Here is a 22,932-nt window from a genome sequence, read left to right as displayed (position 1 = left end):
GAATATCGCCCCTCAGTTCCTTTCCTATTGTCAGTCTCTCCCAGTGGATCAGTACTGGGAGATTGACCTTGCTGTCAGTTGACTGTTGTACTCCTTCTGTGGAGTTTGACATGTAGATTGACTGGCTAGTGGTTACCATGGTGTGGGCCCTGGGTGCAGGCATGACGGTACCAGCGGGTTGTTTACCAGAAAGGCCCCTGGATGTCTTCATTGAAAGAGTTCCATATTACATGTTCTTGGATACAGACCGTTAATAAGATCACTAAACTAAATGACATATTCAACATGCAATATTTATTACGTAATATACCAGCCTGTGTAGTCTATACAAGTGCATATATTTATATTTTAAGTAAAGTTCGTAAATGTTTCCAATACTGTTCAGCTAGTGCAATACACAGTGTTAATGTTGCACCATTAGTGTGAAGACGAATAAGCACTGGCTATTCAGTGGCCCAGGATCCATTATTGGGTCTTGAGAAAATATTTTAAAAGGGTCAGAGTCTCAGAGAGAGAAAGTGGGATTTTCCTGACGGTAACGAAGATGAAGAGAGAGAACTTTATTGAGGATCATAGGCTTATGGTAAAAAGCCAATTTGATTTTGAGGTCCAAGTGTGAAACCTGTTCAGAATCACTTAGGCAAATTAATTTAATGTGGTAGGGTAATGGGTTTCATCATAAAGCGTCCAAGTAGGCCCATACCTATAATTAGCTGTCAAACTACATAAGTATTTTCTTTTGGAAGAATAATCACCGAGACATTATTATCGGCAGAATGAGAAAGAAAGGAAGGAAGGGGAATAAAGGGCAATATTTTACAAAAACGTAATGGGGAAGTGAAAGAATGGAGAGGGGAATAACACACTTTGGAAATAATCCAAAAGGTAAACACGTGTTCCGTGGGAAAAAGTTGGCCAGCATTGCCTCAAACGACTGAGAGCCGACCAACCTCCCTTTTAAAAAAACCTCGATGTATGTGCCACGCCCACATCATAATTCCCACTCAGCTGTTAGGCTACTTTAACTTGCTTGCACATTCCACTCGTATCATTCACAAATCCGTGATTGAAACAATTCGACTCGCGCGAGGAGGATTAGGAGTTATCTATCTACACGTGTCGGTTCTAGCGTATCGTCTGGATCTGTTTGGAACAAGTTGTTGCGCAGATTCTATTTCTAGGCTCCTCTGTTGTCGCCTACTGAAGTGCGCACTACTGTAGAGACTACTAAAAGAGACTGAACATTCTGTTTGACGCAGTAGTAAATGGTGCTGTTTCTGCACCGTGGGATGTTTTAGAGCCTAGGGACAGATAAGTAAAAAGGTTATATTGACAGGCTTCTTTTGGGAAAGAATAAGATGCGCCTGATATTCAAAACTACTTTTCTGGATTCTTGCTGTTGCTTATTTTGGCACCAAGGTCCAAGTTGTATGAAGCTCCTGTAGCCAGTCGTGAAGTGTGTGGTGGTGTGTGTGTGTGTGTGTGTGCCCCTAACATGATCTCACAGAGAGGGAATGCAAACTATGGACTGGAGTGCTGTCGCGTCATTTGCCTCCTGTACCTCATACCGCTGCTGTGCGTCAGACGCCTCAATGGACTGGCAGACTTCTCAAGTAAGACATGACGATGACGAAAATTATTGATGTCGATATTCGATAAATAGCCGCTGCCTAGAAGAAGAAGATTATGTAAAGTATGTATGATAAGAGTAAATAATATAGCCTTGATGATGATGATGATGATGATGATGATGATGATGGAGAATTATAGAATAGGCCTACGTATTTAGTTCACTGGTTCTCAAGTGGAGACCGGGGACTCAGGAGTCCTTGAAGTGTTAATTCCAAGGGGTCCCTGGCAAAATTAGTTAATATAGGCTATAGCACTACATTTATTTTAACCACTATAATTAACCCTATACTGTGGCTATTCAAAACTCTTTAAAAAGCTGTGAAAAATATGGAACAATTTGGAAGCAATTTAAGAACACTAATATTTGATGGGGGTCCTTAGCACAAAATGTTTTGTGCTAGGGTTTTGTGGGTGGGTGGGGGAGTAGCTCTGGTCCATAGCCCTAATGCTTAATTTTGCCTTGCATTGGCAGAATAAGCATTAGAGCTAATGGGGGGGGGGGGGGGGGGGGGGGTTGCTTGACATGAAATAGTTTTGAGAACCAGTGCTTGGCTTAGATGATGTTTATGTTGATGGAAATGATATATGATGTTGATATTGATGATGGTCACTACACCACCTGGAGTAGGTGATAACCGTATCATTATTATGTCAACGGAACAGACTACCTGTCCAGGATCATCACCGGCCATTCGGCACTTGCGTGCGACGGACAGCCACTACGTCTTCACTGTCCGCGTCACTCCACCATCTCCATCCAGTCTGCCTTCTACGGCAGCGGCAGCACTCTGCTGTGCGGCGCGGTGCACACTGACACACCTGTCAGGCCCAAGAACCACAGCTGCTCAGCTTTCACTGCCCTGCAGGTGTGTTTTTATGTGCCTGTGATTCAGCACTTTCACTCGCACTACTAGTCCAGTGATTTCCAACGTTGCAGGGCAGGGGTTTCTCAAACCTTTTAATTTCAAGGACTCCCATAACTGTGGGAGTGTACAAAATACTGTACACCCTCTGAGTTACATGTAAAAGGGTCCATTTGGAACCCCCTCAAGGAACCCTGAGGGTCCTGGACTTCACCACTTCTCGTTCTCACCTAGTATACCAGGAGTCCAGGACGTTCATTGAATTCCTTGTTACTCTATTTGTCTAATCAGGGACTTGTTTGACCTGGGCTGAGTTAAACACCTCTAGGCTCTATTCCGATCCGATTGTGCTTTTAGCACTTTGAGATAGGCTACAACATACATGTTGCAAAGTCAAATCCTGAATCTTAACTGTGAGTTCATTTTTACTACTCTGATGATCACAATTGTAGATTTGACAGGCCTTTCTTTCCCTGCTGATTTGATCTGTAAAGCCTTTTATACTGAGTGACTGTTCTTGTTCATGGCTGGACAGAAGCTGCTGTCTGAATGCCAGAGCCACAGAGACTGTCAGCTGCCTGTCAATCACCTGCTGTTTGGGAAGGACCCCTGTCCTGGGACCACCAAGTACCTCCATGTGGACTATAAGTGTAAACCCAGTGAGTTCTGTACAGACTAATCCCACCTGTCCCTGACTTTTACTTTCAACAATAGCTCACTGATGAGCGTGGAATGTGTGTGTGTGTGTGTGTGTGTGTGTGTGTGTGTGTGTGTGTGTGTGTGTGTGTGCACGCACTCACACACTCATGTGCGTGTGGTTTCCCAACCTTATTATTAGCTAATAATAAGGTTTCCCAACCTTATTATTAGCTTTAGCACAGTCAGTAGGGGATTAAGAGGGGAGGTCTTCCGCTCCAGGGCCCACCAAGGTTACGGGGCTACTAGGAGGACCACCTACTTGCTGTAATTTTGATATTTGCTTATATTTATGATCAAATAGTGACTAATACTGTAGCAACACATGACAAAATGTAATTTGTGTATATAAAACAATATATTATACAATATTTGCATCATGCCTTTTATGCATAGAACAGCTACTGAAATCGCTTTACATATCTTGCTTAAAGGTCAAATAAGTTAATCAAATGAATAGCCACAGTAAGACATCTGCACACAGCTGTACTGTAGCTCCGAAAAAAGTGCATTGTACAGTAATCACTAATCAGGTACACAACGTTTCGGCCATACAACCTGACATTCATCAGGTCCTGACTAACACTGAAGATTTGACTGTGTGGATAGTATTTTGTTGTTTATGTCAGCCATGAGTGCTCACTTAAAGTCTACCTCATCACTGTGCCTTCTGTCCTCATTGTACTCTGTCCTCATTGTGCCCTGACTCAGCGGAGCACAGAAGACATGTGGCGTGCGATGGAGAGAGCCTGGCCCTGCGCTGCAAGCCCCACAAGGTGCTGAACATCTACGCAGCTGTCTATGGCAGGGGTCCAGACCAGACCCACACTTGCCCCTCCTCACAACAGACAGAGCAACCCCCATTTGGTGAGCAGAGATTGCCCGAATGTAGCCAAGCCCGAATGTAGCCACACATTCACACACCGATGCCAGAGGAAACCATGCAAGGTACCAACCTGCACATCAGGAGCAATTAGGGGTTCAGAGTCTTGCTCAATTTGACACTAACTCTGGGGGAGCCCGGGTTTGAACTGGGAACCTTGCGGTTCCCATCTGGTCACTCTACCCTAGGGCTTTAAGCAACTAGTCGACTATTCAACTAGTTGACTAGTATATATCCACTAGTCAACCTTTTTGGTACTAGTTGACTAGTTGATGAGAAGTTTTTTTTTCACGATTTTGTAGGCCTCAAGGCCTCAGGTAGTTATAGGTAGTCACCAATGTACACAGTTTTTAAATGTACAAATATTTATTTCCCCCCCAAAAAAATTACATAATAGGTAGTTAAACAACTAGTCGACTAGTAAACTAGGCAGCTAGTCAACTAGTAAAAATGACTAGAAGTGAATGCCCTACTCTACGCCACTGCCGTACCATGGTTTCTAATGTTCTGCTTTCTCTCTGTAGTAGAAGAGGCTGAACAAACAGCCAAAAAGGACACGCACATCTATATACCTATATATATATATATATAGGCTGGGTGCTGGATCAAAATGAAGTCACAAATGAAGAAATGAAAAAAGTCTGCACACCATTTTATGCTCCCAATTATATCTTTACTGAAGTGGCAACATTTCGCCCTTCCTGTTTGGAAGGTCTGAGGAAGGGCTGCGGTCCGAAACGTTACCACTTCAGTAAAGATATAATTGGGAGCATAAAATGGTGTGCGGATTTTTTTTTCATTTCTTCTGCTTTCTCTCTGTTCATCTCTTTCAGAGTGTTTTAACCATGAGGCAGTACATACTGTGACACAGTCATGCTACGGCAAACAGAGGTGTCTCATCGCTGTCGGCAACCATACTTTCAAGGACCCCTGCTTCCCAGGAACCAGGAAGTACCTCACTGTGCTCTATGCCTGTGGTAGGTGTCTTCCTGACAGGGGCTGGGGATTCCAGACCCTCTTTTATGTTATAGGAGGACTTGTGCTTGTTTTGTGTTATTTAAACTCTTTTCCAATATAAAGTGTCCTTGGGTTCTTAAGTGTAATGATGATAATCCACTCACTGCTACGCTAGGTTTTGGTTAGCAACATGATGTTTTTTGGTTAACACTGTCTGGCTGCAGTGCTAATCACTGGCAACCACGTTGCACATGCTGTCAGGCTGGATTATCATCCTAGGTGCCTGGACTGCTAGGCCAGCCCAGACCATGGCTACAGACTTTTAAGGCACTCAACCTCACATTGTAGTCACTACACCCATAGCCCTGATATAGTCAGGATATAGATGAATCCATGGAGCGGTGCCCTGTAGGCCAGGTGTAGGCAATCAATGCTGAGGTGTGCTTAATGTGACACCTCAAATATGGCTCTGCCCAGGTCACTCCTCCGTGGCTTTGTCTATACCTCTGGGGTACAGTACTTAATTGTGTTAGTGTTCTATTCAGGTTCCCTATCAAGTGATCTCGGTCCATCAGTAGCTCACATCACACCCAGCAACACAAATAGAAAACAGCATGAGAGGAAAATAATAAACTCTGATCTCAGCTTGGAGAATCATGGAGAACTTCCTGCCAAACTTCCTGTAATTGGCCCAAATGTCAACGAGGCCATCGAGTGACAATGTTAGCCGATCATAAATTGTTTCAGATTTGACTTCAGTCCAGTGGTGGCACAATTCTTCTGACGCATTAAGTTGGCTCAATATATTGCGCACACAGAACAGAACAGAACAATGTTGGTTAGCCTTGTAGACCCAGACAGAAGACATTGTTGTTCCGAGTATGTAATTGTGCTGTGATCTTTGAGATTGGAGAGCCTTGCAGGTTAGGTGTGGTTGCCCTGATGGAATGTCATTAGTGGAGTCTCTCTCTCTCTCTCTCCCTACCAACTAGTGCCAGGGACGCTGCTCAAAGAGGTAGATCCGGCCCTTGTCGGGTCCCCCTCACCTCCCACACTGGACATAGAAGAAGGTAATATCATCACATCTTTCACTGCAGCCACAGTTAAGAGTTTCATTCCAAAACCAGATGTTCACTATTTGAATATGTTGGCATTCATTGCTGGCAGTTTATTGCCCTATGACTTAATATTCAATATTATGAGTTTACTTTAAGACCTTTTCCCACAAAGTAGGTATGTTTTTTAAGTATTGACAGATGAGAAAATGCCTCCCTTCAAGTTTGCTCTCTCCTTTTAACCCACATGATTCTCCCCTTCCTGTCAGTTCCTCCAACAGATCTGGAGCAGCCTTTTCCCAAAGGCTCTCGCCTACCAGACAACTCAGGAGCAATGATGAGCAACTCTCTCGTTACCTATGCTTATATCAAAGGTAGGCAATCTAACACAAGTACAATAATTATGTATAAGCTAGTGAATTATATTATATTAGAAGTTTTCTTGCAATATAAGTTATAACCACGGCTAGTGAAAAATGCTTTGCAGAGTTCGGCTATACTGTACTGTGCTCATATATACACTTGCAAAAATATCACACATTAGTGCAAATCTAATGCAAAATCTGCAAATTAGGTAAACTGTGCATTGGCTATATATACCAGGGGTTCCCAAACCTTTCCATGCCAAGGGCTTCCAAGTAGTCATAGCCTCTTGCTGCATCGTCCCTATTGCAAAATGGCAGTTTGTACATTTTGCTCTCTTGTCTACATTTGAAAACCTGTGTTATACAGTAAGTTGTCCTCTCTGCTCTGCAGAGCATCCAGAGATGGCTGCACTGTTGTTCACCTCTAGCGTGGGTGTCGGCCTACTGCTTACCCTGCTGGCTGTATCCGTCAGAGTGACCTGCAGGGGGCGCCTACTCAGAGACAGCACACCCACAGCAAAGCCCCCCCACCAACCCAGCCAAGATGAGGAGGAGGATGATGAGGACGATGAAGACGATGAAGAAGAGGGAACAGGCAGCTCTTTGATCTCGGCAGCAGACAGGAAGTCGGGGTATGACTGGGAGGAAGTGACGTACGTGACTGAGGCAGCAGAACGTGCAGAGAGGATTGAACGTAGGGAAATGGTAATACAGGAGATCTGGATGAATTCCTACTACTTGAACGGCACATCCTGTGGACTACACTGATCTGTGACCTGCTGACGTCGCTCAGTGCCGTGAAAGGTGTTGCGGAGATTCACCAAAGACACATCGATTAAAAATGTGCAGAAATTTTAGTCTTGGGAAAAAAAGAGATGATTGATTCAAGTTCAAGTGTGTGCCGACTTGCTTGTTTGCATAATTATCTTAAAAGTGGTTTGGAATTTTATAACAGGATTTTATACTGTAAAAGCATAGTGACTGGTCAATTGACCATACGTCTAACCAGGTCTTTCATTATTATAAAGAGCTACTGATTTCCCTCCCTCCCACAAAATCCATTATGCAGATCAGCTATATTTGTTTTTGAGGTGTCAAGCTGTATTTTTATTAAATGAACACTGAGGATTTTACAGTGTTAATCCCACTAAATATCCCATAGAATTTGTGATTCCCTGCACGCTATGCAGAATGTTTCCCCATGCAGTGGGTTGAACCCTGCAGCAACAGTTCCTGACTGGAACACACACAGGAACAAGTCTTCCCTGCTGAGGAAAAAGCACTGTCATGTTGTGTTCCTGAACCGACATCCTCCTCAACAACATGCATGTTGCACACTGTGAACTCTAGAACGTCCCCCAGAGGGGGAGAGGGTTCCGCTATGTGGCAACATCCTGCCTAAGAGCAGGATAGGGTTTCATTGGTGCTGCTGCCAAGGATGGATGCGAGGGAGGGGCACAAAGAAAGGAAAGGTGTAGCATCCCGACTCCTAACCCAACTACACATGTAACCAAATGGACCCTCCCAGGTCAACTTACTTAACATTTGTTGAACCACACTTGATTCCAAGCCACGGCATCCACATGATACGTAGATACACATGTACACAGTTTTAAGCACATTCATCAAAGTATGACTTTACTGGTGATCTCACAAAATGTGATCTTTTATTTTATACTTCACTTCTTTGCACAGCTTAAATAAAAACACGTTTACACTGTGAATGTTTGGAAACAATTTAACAAGGGACACACCTGAGGTTATAGTAGACTCTGCGTGTCTACTATATGTTCAGATTCATGTACAGACTGGGTGAACTGTTTATGTACAGTCTGACTATAATTGAACACATGCAGTGAAAGGTTATGAGAGGAATCTGCCAAACACTTAAATGGGCAAGAAACAACATTAACGCACTAGATGTCGGACTTGGTTAGCCAATTCCCCTTTCCGTCTATTTTCTTAGGGGAACAAGTACGTTAGCCAGAGTAATGAACAGAACACACATGTGTGTTCATCACTCATCATCTTACAAAGCTAAAATCATTCTGTCGTCAATATGACCTTTAAGTCAAAAAGCAGTGCACTGTTTTGAGGCAGGATGGTCTAATCATGTGATCCCAACACTAAACCAGATGACCTCACTAATTATTTCCTTCTTCTGTGATTAAAAGTATGTTAATCAGTAAAACCAGCTGTTTTTAATGCTTGTTTGAAATGAACGGCACCCTGCGTACTCTTGGCTCTCTGCGTCATGTGATCTGACATCACTAGTGTTAAGACTCATGGAGGGCTGCAGACAGAGATTTGATAGAGAGCATCCAGTGGTGGGCCAGGCCAGAGTGCAGTGGCTCCAGAGGCCTCAGCGTGCACACGTGTGTTGTGTTGTTCATCCGCTACCTAGGCCCCCATTTGATGTTATTGAGACCCTGGAACTGTCTTTTCAGAGCCTGTCTGTCCGACCACTCCGAATCCAGATGGCTGTCATCGTCGGCGTCCTCAAGTTTCTGGAACATAAGTGTCACCAACTTTCAGAACCACATTTGCCACAACCAGGAGTATGGATTTGTAAAAGTCTACTCTGCAGTCCACATTGCATTTCAACCCGTGTAATGTTTCAGTGAACATGTTGCTTGGTCCTGCCCTCACCTTCAGATCCTCCTGTCTCCTGTAGTGGTGCATCATCATTTGTTTCTGCTGCTCTTCTGTGATCAGAGGCTCTCTCGCAGGCGCCCCCTGGCCACTCTGAAAGGAACAGCCGCACATACGGTACATGTCAATATACACTACAGACTACAGTATGTATCGCACAATACCTCAAACAGATGAATTAACTGTATTATGACTAAAGGCAGTTAACATTCATTTAGGCTGTAAGTGGCCTCACCTTTTGGATTTTAACAACAATCTTGGTCTTCTCATTTTTGCCAATGTAGTCCTGTAGCTTTTTCCCTCTCTGCATCTCCTTGGCAGCCCACCATAGCTGACACTCATCCTTTGTGATCACCTGCAGAGCAGCCTGACAGAGATAATAATGGGAGGAGTAGAGATTGATGGATTGAGAGAGAATGACTGACAGAGAGAACTAGACTAAAAGCTGGAATAAAATGGATCAGACCACAATATATTTTAGTAAAGCAACATTCATAATGACGTTCCTGGAGCTAATAAATAATTAGACCTATTTGATCCCCATGAGAAAAATTTAAGTTTTCAGCTTCACCCAGCTGACTGCTGCGTAAGTGGTCAGCAGTTATGGGTTAAGTGTCCTGACACTCAGCACATTGGCTGAATACACGTATAATGTACAAGTAAGAATACATTAGCCTTAAGATCAGTTCTATTCAAAATATATGGAAATAAAGTCCAGACAGCCATTCCAGTGAAACAGGGTTGAGCCATTTACCTGAGTCCCTGAAAGGTCTTCCTGGTTCTCAAACTCCATCCTGATTGGGTCGTGGGGAGGCAGACCCATGGGGTAAACAATCATGACTGCACCCCTCAGCTGGTCTAAAGCTTCCTTCACCACCTCCATGGTGCTGCACACATTGGCCTGCACTTGTTTCTGAAGAACAAAATAATGCATGAAACATGAAAGCTCTGGAGGTGTGTGTGTGTGTGTGTGTGTGTGTGTGTGTGTGTGTGTGTGTGTGTTTTATGTTATAAAACACTGAATATATAACTGGGGGCAACTGCTACTTCCACAATAAACGCAAAACTTACTTTTGAGATCAGTGCCCTTGACTCTTCCATTGTCTTCAACAGTACCTCTTTCATCTTCTCGTTTGGAGCTGGTAGAAAGTAGGCGGACATGTTTTTATTGTGAGATGCTCATATGGATATCGTGTACTGCCTGACACTCTTCAAAATCACATTCCCTCTTTCAATAACCAAAAACATGCAATATGATATTGTATGTATTATGCAACACTATTTCAGAATAATTACAGTCCCCGCAGAAATAATTATTATAAATCTCACAACACGTTACCTCGCTATGCATTGTGAGCTTGTACGTTAACAATTTTCACTGTTTTAAAAAGTATTCAGCCATTTCACAATAGAATGTCAATTTAGGCATCCCTGATATGAAAATGTATTGTAAAATGTGTGCCTTACCATGTCCATTCCTCCGCCCTATCTCGTCCTTCCTCAACACCGGCCCTCCACTGGGGACACACTTGTCTTCCCACTCGTCTCTCAGTTTCAGATCCACAATCTGGTCATCGGTCAAGCCCTGCATGTTGGGAGGGAGTGTGATGCCATGGTCCGCCAGCTCTGGGATCTCTGAGAGAGTTTCAATGAAATGACGCAAATGGTTGATGATTTCTATGACATTCTGGGATGTACAGGATGTACCTTGGACCCTCACAACAAGTATGTGGCAGCGGTGGCCGAACGGATAGCGGCGCGGTCTTGATACCGGAAGGTTCCTAGTTCGAATCAGCCGTCCGACACGTTAAAATTACCACCGCTGAAGTGCCCTTGAACAAGGCATTGAACCACTACGATGAAATGTGTTCTATGAGCAGGGCCTGGCTGGAAACAAGTTCTTGAGCTTAGCCCAGATACCCTGGGTAAATATAGATTTCATTTAATTTCATGTGGGGTGTGAACAAACTAGAGTTTCCCTTAGCGACCAGTTCAGTATGGTGATTATTTACAGCAGTGGCTCCCAACCTTTTCTCTTTTCTGCAGGGCCCACATAAAAGTGGGCCGCAATTGCCATACAAATACAAGTTGAATTGAATATAAATGTACCTTAATAGAACAGTATATTTAACAGTAAACTCCACAGTGTTCATTTATCAATTTGACTGAGTGTATATGGAAGCAAATGGAACTGTAAGGGTCAGTCAGTATGATTTTACAGTGCACTAGGCAGACTCAGCGTAAAGTCTGGTATTTCACTGTCAGGTCAGGTTTTTTGGGGGGTGACTAAAAACCTTAGCCTACATGAACCCAGCGGTGCTCCCCAGCATGATCTCATCAGTTTTTACCTGAACATATCCTGTCCACTTTGAGTCTCCCGTTGTAAATGGCTGAGATCTGTTGGATGAGGGTGTCCAATAGGACCTCCACCGTGGTGTTAAACAGAAACTGACTTTCATCTCCTCGCTTCAGATGCAATTGCACCATTTTGGAGTCAACAGAAGGAGCCCGGTGTTTACTCCCTGAAATATGAGATTAATAAAGGTGGAAACATAAGGATCTGTTTGTAATCGGTTTGTTTTTTAGAGTAAAGCTTCTCTTCGGTCAGTGGTATCCATAGCAACATCAAACACTGGATGGACGCTTCCAGAAACAGCTAACTTTGATCGCTGTTGCACCGAAACTAGTACTCGAATACCGTGACTGTAACAATAATATTAATACCGGTAATACATAATTATAACAGACCAACAAGTCACATTATGTAATAGCTTACCAATTTAGGTATAATAACGCCACACCAATAACACTGGTATGTTTGTTGACATCGTTTATACATTATTGATGCCTGTTCGTCTCAACACTATTCTGTATTTTCTTGAAAATAATAACATACCTGCCCCGTAAAACTGCAATTAATAGATTGGGTCCACTTCAGTGATATAAAACACGCCGGTCTTCCTCTTACCAACACATGATTGATAGTAAGAAGACTGAAGAAGAGTGTTGTCTTACTTGACTCTTCTTCTGATTTTCGGCAGGCGTATCGCCTATAAAACGGTTTGCTGCCGCCTAGTGTTGAAGTGCTGAAGATGGATTACAGTGGGGTTGTCTTTTCCCCCTCAGTCCATTTACAACTTGTCAAAATTACTTTTCTGGTTTCAATCGTGATTTCTTTTTAATCTGCATTAGGAAACGGGAATCAGAGATACTTTACTAGTAGGCACAGTGTGCAACATAAATAATACAAGACAAGCAGGTGACATCTAGGTCAACTGACATTTATTATTGCATACATACATACAACACAAATTGCTTCTGACATGAATGTGCAGTCAGCTGTCTGTGGCTGTGCACTTACAATATGGAGCCTCGGTTATTACATAGTACATGAATTGCAGCTTTACACTTTTCTCTTTAATACATACAGAATATGGTCTTACGACACGAGAATGTTATATACTATTGGATTATATTCATAAAAAGGGGACACCAACCTGACAAAAAAGGACTTGAGTAAATTTTTGTTTCCTATAAAACCTCATCTTGAACATGACATGACACATAAGCGCTGGCTAGTCAGCTATTGAGAAATGCTTAAGCTACAGCATCTACTGCACACAGATTTGAACAACATAAATGCATTTTTATAGGATTACACATCGACTTCCAGCACAGGGCAGTAAGCAGCTGGCGGCTGGTTGAATCACTTGATAACGATGCCACTGCATTCAGTATAGTATAGTGACAGTGACATCTGAACCCGTGCAGTGCTAATTGACAGTTATTTTTATATGTGTTTGAATGGGAGTATGAGAGAAGCTTTAGTTAGCGGATACTTTCCTATACAGACCCTGATCGCCCCCCTCCACCACCTACAGTTAGTTACTGTATGCCTTCTAAATTCTCGACTCCTCCTCGATTGTATGTGTGTGTGTGTGTGGTGGTTCAATTATATTACAATGTTGGCATCAGGGGTGGTGTGTGTGTGAGGGATTCTACTCTCAAGGACCTCCGTGTTTAACAGTTTGCATGTATCGCCAGCAATGAGCCAGTGTCATCGACAGGTACCTGGGAAAATTCAAAAACACAAAAGCAAGGCCAAAGTGGGTAAGATGTGTGAAAAGACTTCCAATACTTTCATGTCACACCTGACATCACCACAGACGCACCCAAACAATGGCTTGAGAACTCCACGCAGCTACGTTACAATTACTTAATTTGAGGGAATAGTGTAGTGATAATGGTTCTCCAAGTGCCACTGATAACACAGTCATCGATTCTCAGATTCCACAATCCTGAAATGAAACCCAGCGCTGTTTTTAGCATGCAACACACACACACACACACACACACACACCTATGTGCCTAGATAGACTGCATGATATGTAGCACTTTGGGATATGATTTTCTGGTGACTTTAGATATGAGCCTACCATTAGTCAAACCGGTTGAATCTGTTTTTTCAATCATGATGGTGGACGGTGGTTAGTTTGACTAAACATTGACTCCTAGTTCAGAACATAAATACATTTTGTGCATATTTATACGATACGAGTACCCTGTCCTATAAACCCTACCAAGGGAATAGATTTGGTTCCACAGGCTGCTGTCTCCACTGCCAAACACTGTACACACACGCATGTCCAAATACAGACACGATCACACACAATAGACATCACACACCTCAAACACAGCACATCACAACAGCACCAGGAATATATTATCAAGAGAACTTTTCTCACAACTGAAATGAACGTTTAGTTCCTCTAATTGAGCAACATTCCCTCTTGCCATGTCCTGTATGTCTGGTACGTACATCTGCCACTGTATTACTGTCTGATATATCCGTACATCTGCCACTGTATTACTGTCTGATATATCCAGCACTGACCCTGATCAACTGACCACTGACCCTGATCACTGTATTACTGTCTGATATATCCAGCACTGACCCTGATCAACACAGTAGTGTGCCTACGCTATCAAATCAGAAAATTCCCAGATGGAGATGCTCGTCAACAAATTAGAATGACAAAAAAGGATCCATGTGAAGGGATGACATCAACTCCCAATATGCGCAAATACTTTGTTTTTACAGATAAAAAAAAATAAGAAGCTTGTTGCGTTTTCACATGGTGTCTTTGTCAAAAGCTTTAATGGTGTAAAATGCTATGTCTGTTTGGGAACTGCAATAGTCCATTAAAATTGTTACTGCCTTTATTCTTGGGAGTTGCTGTCAAACCCTTTTTACAAGTGAACTAAATACTTGCCATAAATGAGGCACAGGCACGCGCGCACACACACAAACACACACACACAGCACACACGTACACGTACACTCACATACCACATTCTTTAAAATGTACAGCAGTATGATTTGAAGCTTTGGATCAAATCATGAGTCAAAGCCATCAACACAGAGGCGAAACTTCAAGCAGGGTAAAATAAAAAGCCCCCTTTACCTTGTTTCAGCCTACAGGTCTCTGTAACTTTGTCATACGAGTCTCTGGCTTCAACCCAAAGACAGCAGGTAACATCATATCAGTGCATATTGGTTACACTGTGCATACCACAGAAAGTAAGCACAAACACATGTAGCAGGGTAGCGTCTGCCTTGGAAATTGTACATACATAATCACTATGTATAGGAATTTTATATAGAGCTTACAAAATGTATTCAGCTAAGCAAAGCTGCCCGTGCGCATGAAGGAAAGTCACATAATAAAGCGGAAACAGAAAAATGGCTTGATTCGACTTCGACACTTGACTGCCGAGATGATATCACAGAACATGTGTTTCTGCGGCAGTGAACGGTTTCACGGTTTAACGCTTCAGAGCTGGCGACGTCGATAAAAAGCATAACACGATATGAGAGTTAACTCACGCCAAGCACAAAACTGTAAACAGACGGTAATTCTTTGCAACTCAAAGTAATTGATAAAGACAACAAATACATTTTATGGTGACCACATACATACCTGTGATGCATAGCCAACAATGTCATTATGCAGAACGGGCGACATGGGGGGAACTACACAGCGTGTGCGGACGTATGACATCATACTGATCACCAGTGGTGATCCCGCAAATGACTGCACGTTTGATATTGCACAGGACGCTTTACACACACATTACTGTGCGTGTACAAGATATACGTTATATAACTATAGAGACACAGGCACACGTTTCCTGCCATAAATAAAAAATAAACATCATAGCCATCCATATTAAAACAACTGTATTATATCCCATACCAAGGGATGCCAGTCATGAAGATAGTACACGCAGCAACTTAGGCCTACACGTTCACTGTGTTGCTTAAATGCCCAGGGTGCGATGTATATCCTTTCATCTAATTCAGAGGGGGTGAGTGGTCTATACTTAAATACTGTCTCTTTTGTACATACCATACACAGATATACACATCAAATGTATACGATATATATATTTTTATCATAGATCTATACATATCTGGATATGCCCTATAACAGTTGAATAGATGTGTCCTCGTCCTATCTCTCGGTGAACTCCTTAGGGAAGGCGAAGCCATCGCTGGGTCTGTCTGGGATCTTACTGGGGTTACTGGGGGCAGTCCGGGAGGGGACGGGAGGAGGGAGAGACGGGAATACAGAAGAGGAAGCTAATGACGATGTGGTGCCCGGCAACGCCCAGTTCGGGTCAGAGTCAAAGCCAGACGAGGGGAGGAGCATCGTCTGAGGGTGTGGTAACAGAGAGCCGCTGGGTAAGACGGAGGAGGGCGCAGATGGCAGCGATTTGGATGGGACAGAGAAATGGTCGTCGTCAAAAGTGACCCACCGCTGTCCGTGGTTCAGCGGCTGGCGCATGGGGGCAGTGCCTGCGGCGGGGAGGGATGAGGGCGGTGCCGTAGGAAGGGCGGGGGCCGGCGTAGGGACAAGTGGGAGAAAATGAGCGGGCAAGGGGGTGACAGCGGACGGCGGTCCGTACAGTGACATGGTCCTGTGGAGCTGGGAGGTGGGCGCCAGGGCTGCTGCTGGGGTTGGGTTCAGTGCTGGAGCCGGGGTGGGGATGAGGGTCTGACTGAGGGCAGATGTGGTCCTCTGGAGGTCTGGCTTGAAAGCCTGGTGCTGAACGCTGAAGTCCGGGGTGAGAGAGCGTGGCTGCTGCTGCGTAAAGGGGGCTGCGAAGGGGTTGGTGCTGTTGGGCCGGGGAGGAGCTGGGTCGGATAGGAAGGGGTTGGGAGAGGAACGCAAGATCTCCTGGGAATGGCTGCGAGAGGACGAAACTGGAGGAGGAGGCGGGAGCAAGGCTGAGGCTAGGGGGGAGGGAGTGGAGAGGGAGGACGAGGAAGAGGACGAGTCGAGACCTCGCAGGGCAGACAGAGCGGAGGAGGGGAGGGATGAAGGGAGCGTGTTTGAGGAGGAGAAAACCCGAGTGGGAACGGAGGGAGGCGCGCGCAGGGACGAGCCTCTGTTCAGGGACTGGGTGTTGTGCCAGGATGTTGAAGAAGAGGAGGAGAGGAGGTCAGATGTGAGCGTGTCGAAGGGGTCAGGCTTCCATTGTGCTTCTCTCTGGATTCCATTCATCCCATTGGTCTGAGGAGGAAAGACAATAAAGAATTGACCAATCAGAGGCACAGTAGTAATACCTAATCCAGTCTAGCTCCACAATCTACAGGTTACTACTACTGAACAAATAGTTTAATTGGACACATTGTTGTTTTTAGGTGTAATAATTTCTTTAAAACTGAAAAATCTGCTTTGCATTTCAAAAGCATTTTATGATACTAATGCATGACAGTTGAACACATAACCCACATAAGCCACTGATTAAATGTAAAACACTGAACTAACACATAATGACACAGAATGTAGATGTCTTGTGAAGTAAAATCACGAAGGGCTGGATTCAGAGTTCAGATAAACGCACACATGGACGGCAGTTAATAGCGATTTTGCATTTAAGTGCAGCTCTCTGCAATTCAGACTTTGGTTAATATATTCACCTTCCAGGGATATACAAATGCAGAGTGGGGTTTGCTAAAAGTAACACGTCTGCCAGATGTTAACAGTTTCTCTACTGTAGGGTTATCTGCACAAATAATAATAATAAATAAATAAGAAAAATCAAAAAGAAAAAAACTAATTGTTAAAAAACTAAATTAGCAATTTGAAGCAAGAAAGAATTAAGCATCTGCACATCACTGGTTGGAATATTAGGATCCTTTCCCCCAAATATCTTTTGGATTATATTGTGCATCAGTGAAACAACTCTGAATTCAGGCCTCAGTCGTTGCATATGTGCTCGCTGATCTCGCAGATATGGAAGGACCGCAGAACAACCGCAAGAATGACTAACAATTAACACCACATTACTATAGTCATGTAATATGAACATGTGGTCTGGGTATGCTGACCAACAAATAGAATGAAGAACTAACAAAATTAATATAATACACCATTTTATGGGCCTAGCACAAAACAACACACCATTAACAGGCGTGCAATGAACTAATGACATCCAAATGGAGAGGAATAGAAACAAGTAGAAAGGAGGATAAATCAACTAGAAACATGGGAAAGCGGGAGTGGGCAGAGGTTACTGGGTGTCATGTATGAATGAGAGTGGGTCATACATCGGTGCTATGGAGAGGGAGAAAGAGAACGTGTTGGTTTTAAATAAATAAAATACCTGTCACCCTGAGGGCTTCTCCGGCTTGTGAGGGAGAGACAAATGCATCAGAGACACGAGAGCAGCAGAAAGAATAACACAGATAGCTACAGACTGGTCTGATGCGAGATACAAGGAGTAGAAGAGACAGAGAGAGAGACATGCTTCCTATCTGACCGTCTCTCTACCTCCTAAACTTGACATATTATACTCCATTACATTCCACGGTTAATACATTGTCTTAAAACAAAGAGGTAAAACAATGTGCTAAATGCCTAAATTGTAATGTTAGTATGAATAATTAGAGTACGACTTTGCAAGAACCAACCAGGAAGAGAGTTCTGAATGTACATGGATCTGTACTCTAAGGCCCGATTCATACTTAAGTCGTATTGCGCATTGCAATTAGCAGATCTACAAGCTCACAATGCGGTGTGACTGAGCATGTACTCTGTGTACTGTAGATCTGCTATTTTTGATGCACGGCATGACGCACAGCCAAATCAGGCACAACATCACTATCGCTGTAGGTTGAACAGCTGGAGTCAGAATGTGAGCGTGGCACCAACCTCTGTGACTGGGTCCGTCTCAGATTTGGCTGCGTCGGGGGGGAGGGCATGAGAGGAGCGGGAGCGAGGGGGGGGTTTGGGGGAGGCCAGGGCCTGTGGGGGCACAGCGGTAGCAGCAGGTGCCGGGGGAGACGGGGCGGCGGCTGGCTGTGGCTGGAGAGGGGCGGCAAAGTTGGGCAGCATGGGCGCTGGCAGCTGGGACTGGACGGAGGGGGCGGGTTGGGGCTGCATGGGGGCCTGCATGGGTGACGAGACCTGGGCCTGCATGGGAGTTGGAGGGCCAGACCCTGAAGGAGGTGCAGTGGGAGGGGGGCCAGATGGTGGAGGACCTGTACAGAGAACACAGCACAGGTATCTGGGTTATTTATCATTCTTATGGTACCTTTTAAAAGGACATTTTCATGCAGTTTTACTAAAATATATGACATCTGTTAAGGTCGATTTAACGTGTTATAAAACAATTCTCTTTATATTATTTTTTTCTCTCTGTATGTTCTGAGCCTTTTTCAGAAAATAACTTGTTCTGGTGGCTGTTCAGGCTGTGGGGGGTGCTTAATGTCTGATTTAACATACACTTGCTTGGTTTCTTCCAAAAATCATGATATATCTTATTTTTGGTAAACTATTAGCTAATTAAGATAACAAATTAGGCCCATCTCTCAGTTGAATCATGCATGATTTGACTGAGAGATTGGCAGTCGAATCAGATTCCCTCGATCAATTAGTTGACTATTCGAGGTCAGGTCTAATAACTACAAAGAAAGATTCAAGACAGGAAGCACTTTTAATGATGTAAGCAAAACATGGCAGATGGGGAGGTAATTTTCTTTCCCTGGTGGGTGGAGAAATGGGGAAGGGGGGCTCAGCTCCAATGGGATGTACGATTGGAGAGCATATCAAACAGCCCATTTGAGCAATAGCATAGTTTTGGTAGAAGAGAAGTGAAATTACATATTATAGGCCTTTTGAACCCAATATATATTTTGTCATACGAAAAAAAAAGCCCATCTACAAGCTGGTTCAGTATGTGGTGTGTGCATACTGCATACAGTATGTGTGGATCTGCTCACCGAGAGGCAGGTCAGGGGGTTTGCCCTGTGCTGGTCGTGGAGCTCCAGGGTGGTTGTCAGGAATGGGTCGCGGCGCCCCGGGATGTACCTCTGGAGTCGGCCGTGGGGCTCCGGGATGGGAGGGGGGCGGCGGGCGAGCCTGGGTGGCGGGCATACTGATCACCCCGGCTCGAGGAGGGATATTCTGTAAGACAAAGGTAGACAATAATATAGACTTCCACTTCCGGTGAGGCACATGCTGTTTGACATCGCGGTTGGTATGATAGGCTGTTTTATTTTATTTTAGTTATTGTTTTTGTACTTTTTTTTTAAGCCTTGCAGCATCAGAAATAATTACACATGACCGTAGTACACTTTGGATATAGGATTGTGTCAGACATCCAATGAATATTGGCTTAAGTCAAATCCACATTGAGCGCGCAGCATAAAGCTGGCAAATATCCAATCAATCAATATAAAAATGAGGGCGATGATTTCAGATTAATACGAACGCGGAATGAGACATGAGACTAAATTAACTCATCAATCAACTATGGACAGAACAGTGGAGAGTAATGTTTGCTGTATGACAGGGGGGAAAAAATGGTACAATCCAAGGGAGCTATATACTTGTGTTCCACTGACTGGAGTACCTTAAGCTCATCCCTTTTACCACCTGAGGGAATTAGACACAGGCACTAGCCATGCACTGCGTTACTACACAATGGAAGCAACACCTGGACACATAGAACGTATAGATGTACATATCTTCTATATACTGTAGATGTACACATCTTACAGCACATTATATAGATCTTATACAAAATTACCCCCCCCCCCCCCCCCCCCAACCTTGTTTCTATCTTTGATCTTATTGTTCTTTTTTGTTCTTATTTTGTGTGTACTGTGTATACTATAGTACAGTCTTGCCACACCAACATTTCACTGCTTGCACCTGTATGTGTGAGTGACAAATAAAACCACCTTGTCTCCTTATATATTAAATTATATTGTGTATTTGTGTAGCACTTTTTATAGCAGCTTACAAAGACGTTTAACAGTCAAATAAAAGCGGACATTGCACATGCCTATAAAATAATTAGAAATGGTATAAAAAAAAAAAAAGAAATTGATAAAAGGCATCAAACAACTAGATAAAGGTAAAGTATGGAGATAGTAAAAAAGAAAAGGAGAGATAATTCAATCTAGTAAAATGAGAAACAGAGAAATCGTATGCATCGTACATTTCAAAACAGTCATCAAAATTGTAAACTCACTGGTCTGGGAACGGCCCCAGGTCCAGCACCTGCAGCTGATTGGCCGCGACCTGGAACAAAGATGCATGAAAGACATCAGCACGACTAATCGCACTCATAAAATAAAACAAGATTCATAGGAGACCATTCTCAACCCCATGTTTCACACCTCACAGAAACACAACAAGGTTGGCTACACTATTTATATTACTGTATTATCTTTGTGATATTGTTTTATTGGATAGTAGAGTGTAGAGGTCAGAGAGAAGAGAGTCATGCAAGACATATCAGGAGTCATGACTCATAAGGTGCATCTGGTCCGTGCACTGGCTGAGCCACCAGCTGGCTGCATTATGAACAATGACTCATCTATTCCTGAACTGAAGGAGAGGTCTGGAAAATAAGCAGAAATTGTTCTGCAAGACCCCCCCCCCCCCCCCACACACACACATACTTCAACTGAGCGGCAGCTCTATTGTAGCGACACACACACACACACACACACACACACACACACACACACACACACACACACACACACACACACACACACACACACACACACACACACACACACACACACACACACACACACACACACACACACACACACACACACACACACACACACACACACACACACACACACAAAAACACTACAACAGCTAACTACTAGTATAGTATAGGGCAACTAGTATAGGGCTAGTATAGGGCAAACCACCACACCCACACGTTACCTGCATCAAAACTTGCTTTTCTACTTGGTAATGGGCTTAAACCTCCTTCCATGCATTATGTTGAAGAAAGCAAAATTGGAGTTTAGATTCCTTTTCAACTTCACACATGACTAACTCATCAATCAACTATGGACAGAACAGTGGAGAGTAATGTTTGCTGTATGACAGGGGGGGGGGGGAAATGGTACAATCCAAGGGAGCTATATACTTGTGTTCCACTGACTGGAGTACCTTAAGCTCATCCCTTTTACCACCTGAGGGAATTAGACACAGGCACTAGTATAGGGCTAGTATAGGGCAAACCACCACACCCACACGTTACCTGCATCAACACTTGCTTTTCTACTTGGTAATGGGCTTAAACCTCCTTCCATGCATTATGTTGAAGAAAGCAAAATTGGAGTTTAGATTCCTTTTCAACTTCACACATGACCTGTCGACTCAGCCAAGCATGATAACCCAGCTTGCCAACCAAGGACCAGTCTCATGTTGCTCTGTACACTGACTGATGTACAGTCAGTGTACAGAGCTCTGTACACTGACTGATGTACAGTCAGTGTACAGAGCTCTGTACACTGACTGATGTACAGTCAGTGTACAGAGCTCTGTACACTGACTGATGTACAGGCCACTTTGCAGCTCTGTCATCGCTGGTGGTACTCACCTGCAGCACTGTCTGGTCGGGAGAGGGCAGGGCTTTTTGGTCCTTCGCAGCACAAAATAAACCACATTCCATTTAATAATTGACTGTATGCGCAATGGGACAGCACTGCAACTAAGATGCTGTGGTGGTAATGGGACAGCACTGCAACTAAGATGCTGTGGTGGTAATGGGGCAGCAAAGCATCAGAAGATTTTAGAATGGAAAATAGGCTTTTAAATGAATTCATGGTTTTTATTTGACTTAAAAGCAAAACCCATTAGCGAGCAGGCCCTGGGTTTGCGGTTGACGGCCATAAAGCATTCCTTTCAAAGAAATATTTCTGTGGAAAATAGCGTCTCCTACTGGCACATGCTACACTTGATGTGCATGTGTAAGCAAACCATACATCAGCCATGTGCCGTGCGCACACATGCATATATGTTGACAATGATCACATTACCTCCCATAGCCTTTCTACCCGTTAGAGGACTCCCTCCTCCTTCAGGTACGATGGGATGTAGTGACATTAAGGTACCAATGATAAGTTTGTCTACAGTGTATGGCTTTATCTCAGTTAAGACTGTCAGCTTCAATGTATATTTATTACCATTCGAATCGATATCTCTAATTTAAGTGCAAAAATATATGTAGATCTTAAGAGTGCATATAGTTAAACCTTTCAGCACCATCCGAAAAGGAGACACTGGTGATCTGTTCAGAGAGGAGAGGGTGATCGCATGCCTCACCTGAAGGAGGTGGAGGGCGCTGGGGGGGTGCAGGTCTGGCTGGCGGTGCGCCAGGACGTGGGGGAGGCGGGCGTTTGGCGTCCATGCCGGGTGCACCGGGCTGGAAGTCAACAGGAGGTCCTATGAGAGATGGGAGCATGTACATTATTAAAACAAGTACAGTTTTAGACGCAGAAA

General features: G+C 43.9%; 3 protein-coding genes across 9 annotated transcripts in view; 1 reads left to right on the top strand and 2 right to left on the bottom strand.

Moving 5' to 3' along the window:
• Window positions 1-1,080: 1,080 nt before the first annotated feature.
• eva1c (eva-1 homolog C (C. elegans)) lies at window positions 1,081-7,797 on the top strand. 5 transcript variants are annotated; one of them, XM_079507902.1, is made up of 9 exons: window positions 1,081-1,613; window positions 2,296-2,498; window positions 3,031-3,154; window positions 3,903-4,058; window positions 4,908-5,051; window positions 6,024-6,101; window positions 6,356-6,460; window positions 6,819-7,083; window positions 7,659-7,797. In XM_079507902.1, the coding sequence occupies exons 1-9, from the start codon at window positions 1,496-1,498 to the stop codon at window positions 7,792-7,794; spliced, it is 1,329 nt and encodes a 442-aa protein (XP_079364028.1). In that variant the 5' UTR covers window positions 1,081-1,495; the 3' UTR covers window positions 7,795-7,797. The 5 variants fall into 5 exon arrangements, with proteins under 5 accessions (XP_079364028.1, XP_079364029.1, XP_079364030.1 ...); XM_079507903.1 differs by having other exon boundaries at window positions 3,034-3,154; window positions 6,819-7,772; XM_079507904.1 differs by having other exon boundaries at window positions 6,368-6,460; window positions 6,819-7,772.
• A 77-nt stretch (window positions 7,798-7,874) lies between these two features.
• Window positions 7,875-12,114, bottom strand: cfap298 (cilia and flagella associated protein 298). Its single transcript, XM_079507906.1, has 8 exons — window positions 12,000-12,114; window positions 11,452-11,625; window positions 10,571-10,738; window positions 10,175-10,242; window positions 9,858-10,016; window positions 9,339-9,470; window positions 9,101-9,196; window positions 7,875-8,958 (listed from the first exon to the last, which is right to left on the bottom strand). The coding sequence occupies exons 2-8, from the start codon at window positions 11,588-11,590 to the stop codon at window positions 8,848-8,850; spliced, it is 873 nt and encodes a 290-aa protein (XP_079364032.1). The 5' UTR covers window positions 11,591-11,625; window positions 12,000-12,114; the 3' UTR covers window positions 7,875-8,847.
• A 249-nt stretch (window positions 12,115-12,363) lies between these two features.
• synj1 (synaptojanin 1) overlaps window positions 12,364-22,932 on the bottom strand; it is a 49,334-nt gene continuing 38,765 nt past the window's right edge. For all 3 annotated transcript variants that reach the window (XM_079508420.1, XM_079508422.1, XM_079508421.1), the window contains exons 24-28: window positions 22,756-22,875; window positions 20,651-20,700; window positions 19,395-19,578; window positions 18,325-18,653; window positions 12,364-16,680 (exon numbers count right to left, since the gene is read on the bottom strand). In XM_079508420.1, coding sequence (XP_079364546.1) covers window positions 15,619-16,680; window positions 18,325-18,653; window positions 19,395-19,578; window positions 20,651-20,700; window positions 22,756-22,875 — 1,745 coding nt within the window. In that variant the 3' untranslated portion in view covers window positions 12,364-15,618. The remainder of the gene's footprint in view (window positions 16,681-18,324; window positions 18,654-19,394; window positions 19,579-20,650; window positions 20,701-22,755; window positions 22,876-22,932) is intronic.

Source organism: Electrona antarctica, assembly GCF_951216825.1.
Source record: "Electrona antarctica genome assembly, chromosome: 8".
In the NCBI taxonomy this organism is placed as follows: Eukaryota; Metazoa; Chordata; class Actinopteri; order Myctophiformes; family Myctophidae; genus Electrona; species Electrona antarctica.
The sequence above is the reverse complement of the archived record's forward strand: the minus strand, read 5'-3'. Positions and strand labels throughout refer to the sequence as shown.

Bases quoted from the DNA above. Each gene is read 5' to 3' on its own strand.
- cfap298 (XM_079507906.1), bottom strand. From the start codon at position 11,590: ATGGTGCAATTGCATCTGAAGCGAGGAGATGAAAGTCAGTTTCTGTTT. The intron at 10,243-10,570 runs GTAAGGCACACA...ACTTTCTACCAG, and splicing joins AGGGCGGAGGAATGGACATG to CTCCAAACGAGAAGATGAAA. The intron at 8,959-9,100 runs GTGAGGGCAGGA...CTTATGTTCCAG, and splicing joins GGAGACAGGAGGATCTGAAG to AAACTTGAGGACGCCGACGA.
- eva1c (XM_079507902.1), top strand. From the start codon at position 1,496: ATGATCTCACAGAGAGGGAATGCAAACTATGGACTGGAGTGCTGTCGC. The intron at 3,155-3,902 runs GTGAGTTCTGTA...GCCCTGACTCAG, and splicing joins GGACTATAAGTGTAAACCCA to CGGAGCACAGAAGACATGTG. The intron at 6,461-6,818 runs GTAGGCAATCTA...TGTGTTATACAG, and splicing joins TACCTATGCTTATATCAAAG to TAAGTTGTCCTCTCTGCTCT.